Source organism: Camelina sativa, chromosome 16 (genome assembly GCF_000633955.1).
Source record: "Camelina sativa cultivar DH55 chromosome 16, Cs, whole genome shotgun sequence".
NCBI classification, from domain to species: Eukaryota; Viridiplantae; Streptophyta; class Magnoliopsida; order Brassicales; family Brassicaceae; genus Camelina; species Camelina sativa.
Window position 1 is genome coordinate 25,315,861 of NC_025700.1, and position 10,852 is coordinate 25,326,712.

A 10,852-nucleotide genomic window follows, 5' to 3' on the forward strand; every position below is an offset into this window, starting at 1 on the left:
GAATTGTTTTAGGGGTTAATGTTGTAAAAACAAAATTAAATAAATAAAACTTAAAGGGCATAAACCAAAATGTACTTCAAAAATGTTAATATTGATTGTTGTGAATTGTAAATACATATAAGCTAGGTTTTGATCTCACTTATATTAATATAATTGAATCATTTTCTCCCATATGTTTTTAATATATGATTTCATCAGTTATCTCCAAAAAATGTCTTTAGTTTTGAATTAAGAAAGGTATAAAATAACAACTAAAAAAAACCATTTATAATTTTTGGTACAAGTCTTCTACTATCATGGTTATGAGTAGCAGCATGGTTCCGAATACAGATTTAAGAAGAACTTCTTCTGCTTTTTAAGAGCAGAAGCCTCGTTAAGATGGAAGACTTTCGGGATGGTGAAAGCAATGAAATTCCTAATAAAGCGTCCGTTAATGAGAATAGTAGATTCACCCCAAAACAAAGATTGTTTTACATCTATAAAATAACATCAAAAATATAAATGAGATTTGTTTAAATTACTTATTAGCAAATGACACACAATAAATAATTTAACATCACATGTAACAAATGATGTGTTAATTAATTTGTTTAGCATCATTTCAATCAAATTGACACAAATTTGTATTAGTTTACATCACTTAGAAGAATTGATATAAAATTTGGTTTTACATAAACTAAAATAACCACCGAGATCATATTGACGGAGAAATCAAACAAATTTCCCCAAAAAAAGATCAAAACCTAGTGGAAGAAAATCAATCGGAATTGGATGTTAACCTTAATGGGCCTAGCCCAATCACATATCTACTAGGCTTGAGCCTCTTTGAGTTTAAGCGTCATCATCTTTTCTCCTTCTAACTAAAAAGCACGAGAAGCTCAACGACGACGGATCAGTGTAGATAAAACCTTCTTGCCGGAGAGAAGCGTAAGCCTTGCCGGAGAGTCGAATGGTTTGTTCTCACTACCATTTCCGTAAATTCAGCAGATAGAGAGAGCTCTATAACCGTGAGAATCCTCAAATGCCACTGGTTTTACTCTCTTTTGAACTTTAAAGTTTCATTCATGGAGTTGGCAATTTCGTATAAGCCGAATCCGCTTATCTCTTCATCGAGTCAATTGTTGAAAAGGCCTAAAATTTCTGGTCTTGTTCGGTTTCCCACCAAGTATGAACCGGGAGTTAGCCGGAAAAAACAGCTCTTTCGAGTTCATGCGTCTCAAAGTAGTGGTGGGTCTTCGTCTAATAACGACGGAGGCTTTTCGTGGGTTAGATTGATGCAGACTCTTCGCGTTGGTGCGGAGAGGATAGGGGAGAAGATTGGAGAGTCTGTGAAGAAGGAAACTGGGTTTGACTCGGAAGAAGCAAGTGCGAGAGTGGATGAGTTTGTGGGTCGAGTTAAGGATAGTGTGCAGAAGGGCCAGCACCAGTTGACTCGCTTTAAGACTGAGACAGTGCCTTCCTTTATTGATTGGAACAAGTGGGAGCATTGGAAGGTAAAGCCTATTTCAGCTTCTCAACGTAATTACCAAATCTATCTGGTTCTCAAGTAATGCTATTCTGCTAATGTTCTGAAACATCGAGGAACAATCGTTTTGTAATTTTTTTATGTTGTTGATGAACTAACGGAAGCAAAGTTTTGGAGGCTGATGAAGATGTATAATAGAATTGAGAAAGTGACTTCTTTTGGTAGTCCATGTGGTGTATTTAGGTGGTTTCTTAATGAGGGAAAATATTTTGTTTCAGGACATTAGGAACTGGGATGGTAAACGACTTGCTGCCTTGGTGATATATGCTTTTGCGCTGTTGTTTTCTTGTCAAAGAGTTTATGTCGCCATCCAAGCTCCCAGGATTGAACGAGAAAGAAAAGAGTTAACAGAGTCTTTTATGGAGGCTTTGATCCCCGAGCCATCTCCTGGCAATATAGAAATGTAAGTGCTTACTAATCCTCAGTTTCCAGTTGTAATATCATCTACTGGGACATAATAGAATTGGGTTCATATTTAAACAACGGTAACATCCTTAGTCAAGTACTTGCTCAGTTGGAGGCATGTAGCGCGTCAAGGGTGGGAGGATTAAACCAAATTTTGTTTATTTGATTTCCTAGAATGTTCTGATTTAGGCTTGTGTTTCAGGTTTAAGAGAAATATGTGGAGGAAAACAACACCAAAAGGCTTGAAACTAAAAAGGTTTATCGAAGGGCCTGATGGAACTCTTGTCCACGATAGTTCTTATGTTGGAGAAAATGCGTGGGATGAGGATCTAGAGACCACTGAGGGATCGCTCAAGAAAATTATTGATAGAAACGCTAGGATTCAGACAGAGGCAAAGAAGAAACTAAGCCAAGATCTGGGTGTCTCTGGTCAGTATACAATCATTAAGATGGATACATCTGATTTGCATCTTATAATATGGGCATAGCTTTGTTATTAATATTGCCATCACTGTTTCTTGAATATATGATAAGATATATTAAAACCCTTTTTCTTCTACCATGCTGAAATTCGTGATGTAATGTAGAAGAGTTCTGTATACCTGCCTAGTAGGGGAATGTTGAAGACAAAAAAATAAGTGATTTCTTGTGCGAAACCTTTGTTTTTGACGACCTAATCTCTCTCACTGATCGAGTTTCTCGCAGAGCAGCATTTTAGATTCCTCATAGACTAGCTTTAGTAACCTTTGCTTTTGACCATCTAATCCCTTTATTGTATTCTTATATGATAGGTGAAAATGGAATCAGTGGAGGTACTTGGCGGGAAAGGCTTGCAAACTGGAAGGAAATGTTAGAAAGAGAAAAATTATCAGAGCAGTTAAACTCCGCAGCGGCAAAGTATGTTGTCGAATTTGATATGAAGGAGGTAGAGAAAAGTCTTCGCAAAGATGTTATTGAAAAGAGATCTGAAACTGAAGGAACTAGAGCTCTCTGGATTTCAAAGAGATGGTGGCGATATCGCCCTAAGCTTCCCTATACCTACTTTCTTCAGAAGCTTGATTCTTCTGAGGTACATCTCTAAACTCGTGTCCAGCTTAGGGTTGTGAACAGCATGTCTTTATACCCAAGATTGAATTCTTTAACTGATAACAAATGACAGTATATATATTATGAGATAAAATATGATGAGAAGAATCATTTTCCAAAGCATTTAATTTTGAAGCTGGACGTGATTGGATAATAGATCTTTTTTTGAGCTAATGTTGGCACGACAATCGCTGTGTGTTTCTAACAGGTGGCAGCTGTTGTCTTCACGGAAGACTTAAAGAGATTGTATGTGACCATGAAAGAAGGTTTCCCTCTAGAATATATCGTAAGTTGAATATTTGTAATTACTTGTACTGAAACTGAATGATGTACATTCCAGATTTCATATCCTTTTTTCTTTCTAGGTTGACATTCCCTTAGATCCTTACTTGTTTGAGACTATTTGCAACGCTGGAGTTGAGGTGGATCTTCTTCAGAAGAGGCAGATCCACTACTTCATGAAAGTGTTCATTGCGCTTCTGCCGGGAATACTAATTTTATGGTTTATAAGAGAATCTGCCATGCTTCTCCTCATCACATCCAAGCGTTTCCTCTATAAGAAGTATAATCAGCTGTTTGATATGGCTTATGCGGAAAATTTTATAATGGTATCTTTTTTGCTTCTTTGTTAATGTGACCTTCTTCCAACATGTTCGTAGTTCTATTGATGAGTTTTAATCATCATACAGCCGGTTGGAGATGTCAGTGAGACAAAATCAATGTATAAAGAAGTGGTACTAGGCGGTGATGTCTGGGATCTTCTTGATGAGCTAATGATATACATGGGGAACCCAATGCAATACTATGAAAAAGATGTGGCTTTTGTCAGGGTAAAGTATTCGTGACCCAAATTAACATGTGGCTTTAATTCCACTAAACTGACTAAGCTCAAATTCCCCACTGTTTTTATTTTTGAGTCAGGGTGTGCTTCTTTCTGGACCTCCTGGAACTGGAAAAACACTTTTTGCGCGAACACTTGCGAAGGAAAGTGGGCTGCCATTTGTGTTTGCATCTGGTGCAGAGTTTACAGACAGTGAAAAAAGTGGTGCTGCAAAAATCAATGAGATGTTTTCAATCGCGAGACGAAATGTAAGGCTCTTAGTTATGTGTTTAAAAGCTCATACGGTAGTCTTCTACTCACACTATTATTGTGGATCTAATATTTATATATTATCTCCAGGCACCTGCTTTTGTGTTTGTGGATGAAATAGATGCTATTGCTGGTAGGCATGCTAGAAAAGATCCACGAAGAAGAGCAACTTTTGAAGCTTTAATTGCGCAGCTCGATGGGGAGTAAGAATCTACTTTGTTGTTTAGAAATTTCAATGAGATCTTTGTACATGGTTTCATCGGCTTTTTGTCATGGTTTTCATACTCAAAGTTTTACCACCTGCAGGAAGGAAAAGACAGGTATCGATAGGTTTTCCTTGAGACAAGCTGTGATATTTATATGTGCCACCAATAGACCTGATGAACTCGACCTTGAGTTTGTCCGTTCTGGACGTATTGACCGTCGGCTGTATATTGGTTTGCCTGATGCAAAACAAAGGGTGCAAATATTTGGAGTTCACAGTACCGGGAAGAACCTTGCAGAAGATATAGACTTTGGGAAGGCAAGTAGTTTTCATGCTATTTTTTCAATCTCAATAATATGCCTTAGACGGGTGTTTACTCATTCATAATAGCTATCTCTCTTTCAACATCCAGCTTGTTTTTCGGACTGTTGGCTTTTCCGGAGCAGATATCCGAAATCTTGTTAACGAAGCAGCTATTATGTCGGTATGTCATATTCTTTTGTCTATAATATGCAATATTTAGAGGAGCATTATTGAATTGTTAAGGTTCCTAATTCCATTTTACAGGTAAGGAAGGGACGTTCTTACATATATCAGCAAGACATTGTTGATGTGTTAGATAAACAACTGCTCGAGGGTATGGGTGTGCTTCTTACAGAGGAAGAGCAACAGAAATGTGAACAAAGTGTCCGTACCGACATCCTTTGTACTTTTTATCTCACATCATACTATGCCCCAAAGCTAAAAAGAATCCCTTACCGTTGAAGCTTATGTAATATTAGGTATCATACGAAAAGAAGAGACTTCTGGCTGTTCATGAGGCTGGTCATATAGTATTGGCTCATTTGTTTCCTCGATTTGACTGGCATGCATTTTCGCAGCTCCTTCCTGGTGGCAAGGTCTGTTTCAAATACTTCTTTTTCAATTGTAATGATAGTGGTGTCTGAATACTCAACACAGTATAAGAATGGATTAACTAAACTCTTCTCTTATATTATACAGGAATCTGCTGTATCGGTTTTCTATCCACGCGAAGACATGGTAGACCAAGGTTATACCACGTTTGGTTATATGAAAATGCAAATGGTGGTAGCTCATGGTGGACGTTGTGCTGAACGTGTGGTTTTTGGCGATGATGTCACTGATGGAGGAAAAGATGACCTGGAGAAGATAACAAAGGTAAGTGCTCTCTCTCGTCTAACTAATTACTAAGTCTATGTAACCTGCATATATCTGCAAAGTGCTTGAGTGAGTTACTTTAATCTTTAGTCTCTTTTGAACTGACATTATAATTCAGATTGCCAGGGAGATGGTGATTAGCCCCCAAAATGCGAGATTAGGTCTCACTCAACTGGTAAAAAAGATTGGAATGGTGGATTTACCGGATAACCCAGATGGCGAGCTGATAAAATACCGGGTACGTACATTAAGAGACTGATACTTTCCCATTTTTACTGATCTCTCACATTCTCGGTAGTTCATCACGTTCTTTTCTACTTCGTGATAAAATACCAGTGGGATCATCCTCATGTAATGCCAGCAGATATGTCAGTTGAAGTATCCGAGCTATTCACGCGGGAGTTCACAAGGGTAATCTATCTTTGACTCAGCATACCTTATTTGATTTAAACTCTCCCATGTGGAGCTTGAAACATATATATGGAATTTGAATGTTGGTGACAGTATATTGAGGAGACTGAAGAACTTGCCATGAATGCTCTGAGAGCAAACAGACACATTCTGGACTTGATCACCAGAGAGTTATTGGAAAAATCAAGAATTACTGGATTGGTACACTTTCTGATACATTTATGACGAAATGAAATATGATCATCTATTAGCTTGGATTCTCTCAGTCTTAAGATATTTCCTTTCATTTTGTAGGAAGTTGAAGAGAAGATCAAGGGTCTGGCTCCTTTAATGTTTGAGGATTTTGTGAAGCCATTCCAGATAAACGCAGACGATGTAGTTTATATATCATCTTCTTGTTGATNACCATTTGTGTTTGCATCTGGTGCGGAGTTTACAGACAGCGAAAAAAGTGGTGCTGCAAAAATCAATGAGATGTTTTCAATCGCGAGACGAAATGTAAGGCTCTTAGTTATGTGTTTTAAAAGCTCATGCGGTAGTCTTCTACTCACACTATTGTTGTGGATCTAATATTTATATATTATCTCCAGGCACCTGCTTTTGTGTTTGTGGATGAAATAGATGCTATTGCTGGTAGGCATGCTAGAAAAGATCCACGAAGAAGAGCAACTTTTGAAGCTTTAATTGCGCAGCTCGACGGGGAGTAAGAATCTACTTTGTTGTTTAGAAATTTCAATGAGATCTTTGTACATGGCTTCATCGGGTTTTTGTCATGGTTTTCATACTCAAAGTTGTACCACCTGCAGGAAGGAAAAGACAGGTATCGATAGGTTTTCCTTGAGACAAGCTGTGATATTTATATGTGCCACCAATAGACCTGATGAACTCGACCTTGAGTTTGTCCGTTCTGGACGTATTGACCGTCGGCTGTATATTGGTTTGCCTGATGCAAAACAAAGGGTGCAAATATTTGGAGTTCACAGTACCGGGAAGAACCTTGCAGAAGATATAGACTTTGGGAAGGCAAGTAGTTTTCATGCTATTTTTTCAATCTCAATAATATGCCTTAGACGGGTGTTTACTCATTCATAATAGCTATCTCCCTTTCAACATCCAGCTTGTTTTTCGGACTGTTGGCTTTTCCGGAGCAGATATCCGAAATCTTGTTAACGAAGCAGCTATTATGTCGGTATGTCATATTCTTTTGTGGATCCCCATTTCCCAATATAATATGCAATATTTAGAGGAGCATTGTTGAATTGTTAAGGTTCCTAATTCCATTTTACAGGTAAGGAAGGGACGTTCTTACATATATCAGCAAGACATTGTTGATGTGTTAGATAAACAACTGCTCGAGGGTATGGGTGTGCTTCTTACAGAGGAAGAGCAACAGAAATGTGAACAAAGTGTCCGTACCGACATCCTTTGTACTTTTTATCTCACATCATACTATGCCCCAAAGCTAAAAAGAATCCCTTACCGTTGAAGCTTATGTAATATTAGGTATCATACGAAAAGAAGAGACTTCTGGCTGTTCATGAGGCTGGTCATATAGTGTTGGCTCATTTGTTTCCTCGATTTGATTGGCATGCATTTTCGCAGCTCCTTCCTGGTGGCAAGGTCTGTTTCAAATATCTCTTTTTCAATCTTAATGATAGTGGTGTTTATACACTTAACACAGTATAAGAATAGATTAACTAAACTCTTCTCATATATTATACAGGAATCTGCTGTATCGGTTTTCTATCCACGTGAAGACATGGTAGACCAAGGTTATACCACGTTTGGTTATATGAAAATGCAAATGGTGGTAGCTCATGGTGGACGTTGTGCTGAACGTGTGGTTTTTGGCGATGATGTCACTGATGGGGGAAAAGATGACCTGGAGAAGATAACAAAGGTAAGTGCTCTCTCTCGTCTAACTACTAAGTATTGCTTTTCAGCTTCTGATAAAACTCCAACTCGGTAGCAAAGATAACATCTATGTAAACTGCATGTATCTGCAAAGTGCTTGTGTGAGTTATTTAAATCTTTAGTCTTCCATTTCAAATTTGAACTGACATTATATTTCAGATTGCCAGGGAGATGGTGATTAGCCCCCAAAATGCGAGATTAGGTCTCACTCAACTGGTCAAAAAGATTGGAATGGTGGATTTACCAGATAACCCAGATGGCGAGCTGATAAAATACCGGGTACGTACATTAAGAGACTGATACTTTCCCATTTTTACTGATCTCTCACATTCTCGGTAGTTCATCACGTTCTTTTCTACTTCGTGATAAAATACCAGTGGGATCATCCTCATGTAATGCCAGCAGATATGTCAGTTGAAGTATCCGAGCTATTCACGCGGGAGTTCACAAGGGTAATCTATCTTTGACTCAGCATACCTTATTTGATTTAAACTCTCCCATGTGGAGCTTGAAACATATATATGGAATTTGAATGTTGGTGACAGTATATTGAGGAGACTGAAGAACTTGCCATGAATGCTCTGAGAGCAAACAGACACATTCTGGACTTGATCACCAGAGAGTTATTGGAAAAATCAAGAATTACTGGATTGGTACACTTTCTGATACATTTATGACGAAATGAAATATGATCATCTATTAGCTTGGATTCTCTCAGTCTTAAGATATTTCCTTTCATTTTGTAGGAAGTTGAAGAGAAGATCAAGGGTCTGGCTCCTTTAATGTTTGAGGATTTTGTGAAGCCATTCCAGATAAACGCAGACGATGTAGTTTATATATCATCTTCTTGTTGATACTCAGCTCTAGATCTCATTCTAAAGTGTGTCACATTCTTTCCTTGACTTTTCAGGAGGAACTTTTGCCTCGCAAGGATCGAGTGAGCTATCAGTCAGTTGATCTACGTCCTGCCCCACTCCACAGGTGCTAGAATCTTTGCTCTTCTCCTGTCACCACAGGATTGTTCCCAACGTCTTCAATAGAGAAGAGCCACAAAAGGTTCCATCAATNCATCTGTTTAGGTATAGAACATAATATCCCAGCCGAATTTTGTACTGTATGTCTGTATTTGATGATATATTACTGGTGTATAAGTTCCAATCATAAAGTAGTTCCAGCTTTGATTCTATATATCTGCACATTTTTCATCTTTGCAAACATAGTACATAGTTGTAAAAGGGAGATGCATTTGTATTCAACAAACACATGTGACAAACAATTTCGACCAACTCGAATAAATTTTTCAATTTTTTTGTTTGTTTCTGTTAAAAAAGTAGAGAAGGGAAAGGAGGACAGGGTCGAGAATATCTCTCTCCAAACCCCAAACCGAAAAGTATAAAGAATTGGAGTCTCTGTAATCGACTTATATTCTCTTTTCACTGCACATAATAAAAANGGAGCATTGTTGAATTGTTAAGGTTCCTAATTCCATTTTACAGGTAAGGAAGGGACGTTCTTACATATATCAGCAAGACATTGTTGATGTGTTAGATAAACAACTGCTCGAGGGTATGGGTGTGCTTCTTACAGAGGAAGAGCAACAGAAATGTGAACAGAGTGTCCGTACCGACATCCTTTGTACTTTTTAGCTCACATCATACTATGCCCCAAAGCTAAAAAGAATCCCTTACCGTTGAAACTTATGTAATATTAGGTATCATACGAAAAGAAGAGACTTCTGGCTGTTCATGAGGCTGGTCATATAGTGTTGGCTCATTTGTTTCCTCGATTTGATTGGCATGCATTTTCGCAGCTCCTTCCTGGTGGCAAGGTCTGTTTCAAATATCTCTTTTTCAATCTTAATGATAGTGGTGTTTATACACTTAACACAGTATAAGAATGGATTAACTAAACTCTTCTCATATATTATACAGGAATCTGCTGTATCGGTTTTCTATCCACGTGAAGACATGGTAGACCAAGGTTATACCACGTTTGGTTATATGAAAATGCAAATGGTGGTAGCTCATGGTGGACGTTGTGCTGAACGTGTGGTTTTTGGCGATGATGTCACTGATGGGGGAAAAGATGACCTGGAGAAGATAACAAAGGTAAGTGCTCTCTCTCGTCTAACTACTAAGTATTGCTTTTCAGCTTCTGATAAAACTCCAACTCGGTAGCAAAGATAACATCTATGTAAACTGCATGTATCTGCAAAGTGCTTGTGTGAGTTATTTAAATCTTTAGTCTTCCATTTCAAATTTGAACTGACATTATATTTCAGATTGCCAGGGAGATGGTGATTAGCCCCCAAAATGCGAGATTAGGTCTCACTCAACTGGTCAAAAAGATTGGAATGGTGGATTTACCAGATAACCCAGATGGCGAGCTGATAAAATACCGGGTACGTACATTAAGAGACTGATACTTTCCCATTTTTACTGATCTCTCACATTCTCGGTAGTTCATCACGTTCTTTTCTACTTCGTGATAAAATACCAGTGGGATCATCCTCATGTAATGCCAGCAGATATGTCAGTTGAAGTATCCGAGCTATTCACGCGGGAGTTCACAAGGGTAATCTATCTTTGACTCAGCATACCTTATTTGATTTAAACTCTCCCATGTGGAGCTTGAAACATATATATGGAATTTGAATGTTGGTGACAGTATATTGAGGAGACTGAAGAACTTGCCATGAATGCTCTGAGAGCAAACAGACACATTCTGGACTTGATCACCAGAGAGTTATTGGAAAAATCAAGAATTACTGGATTGGTACACTTTCTGATACATTTATGACGAAATGAAATATGATCATCTATTAGCTTGGATTCTCTCAGTCTTAAGATATTTCCTTTCATTTTGTAGGAAGTTGAAGAGAAGATCAAGGGTCTGGCTCCTTTAATGTTTGAGGATTTTGTGAAGCCATTCCAGATAAACGCAGACGATGTAGTTTATATATCATCTTCTTGTTGATACTCAGCTCTAGATCTCATTCTAAAGTGTGTCACATTCTTTCCTTGACTTTTCAGGAGGA

At 38.1% G+C, this 10,852-nt stretch overlaps 3 protein-coding genes across 5 annotated transcripts in view; 2 read left to right on the plus strand and 1 right to left on the minus strand.

Moving 5' to 3' along the window:
- Positions 856–8,882, plus strand: LOC104752393 (ATP-dependent zinc metalloprotease FTSH 12, chloroplastic-like). Of its 3 annotated transcripts, none has more exons than XM_019237889.1 (20): positions 856–1,493; positions 1,744–1,928; positions 2,133–2,359; positions 2,722–2,999; positions 3,225–3,302; positions 3,382–3,624; positions 3,706–3,846; positions 3,938–4,061; positions 6,356–6,399; positions 6,492–6,604; positions 6,708–6,924; positions 7,019–7,090; positions 7,190–7,309; positions 7,405–7,521; positions 7,625–7,801; positions 7,975–8,094; positions 8,193–8,267; positions 8,361–8,468; positions 8,562–8,642; positions 8,726–8,882. In XM_019237889.1, the coding sequence occupies exons 1-20, from the start codon at positions 1,065–1,067 to the stop codon at positions 8,801–8,803; spliced, it is 3,027 nt and encodes a 1,008-aa protein (XP_019093434.1). In that variant the 5' UTR covers positions 856–1,064; the 3' UTR covers positions 8,804–8,882. The 3 variants fall into 3 exon arrangements, with proteins under 3 accessions (XP_019093434.1, XP_019093433.1, XP_010472815.1); XM_019237888.1 differs by having other exon boundaries at positions 3,938–4,011; positions 6,306–6,399; XM_010474513.2 differs by lacking the exons at positions 6,356–6,399; positions 6,492–6,604; positions 6,708–6,924; ... (6 more) ...; positions 8,361–8,468; positions 8,562–8,642 and adding exons at positions 4,197–4,309; positions 4,413–4,629; positions 4,724–4,795; ... (5 more) ...; positions 5,995–6,102; positions 6,196–6,276 and having other exon boundaries at positions 1,065–1,493; positions 3,938–4,105.
- LOC104754033 (ATP-dependent zinc metalloprotease FTSH 12, chloroplastic-like) lies at positions 9,312–10,826 on the plus strand. The gene is made up of 7 exons (XM_010476194.2): positions 9,312–9,431; positions 9,527–9,643; positions 9,747–9,923; positions 10,097–10,216; positions 10,315–10,389; positions 10,483–10,590; positions 10,684–10,826. Exons 1-7 carry the CDS (start codon positions 9,384–9,386, stop codon positions 10,789–10,791), a joined length of 753 nt encoding a protein of 250 aa, XP_010474496.1. The 5' UTR covers positions 9,312–9,383; the 3' UTR covers positions 10,792–10,826.
- The window catches only part of LOC104754034, a 1,384-nt gene continuing 1,344 nt past the window's right edge, over positions 10,813–10,852 (minus strand). Inside the window, exon 2 of the mRNA XM_010476195.1 lies at positions 10,813–10,839. Within this exon, the coding sequence (XP_010474497.1) occupies positions 10,813–10,839 (27 nt within the window). The remainder of the gene's footprint in view (positions 10,840–10,852) is intronic.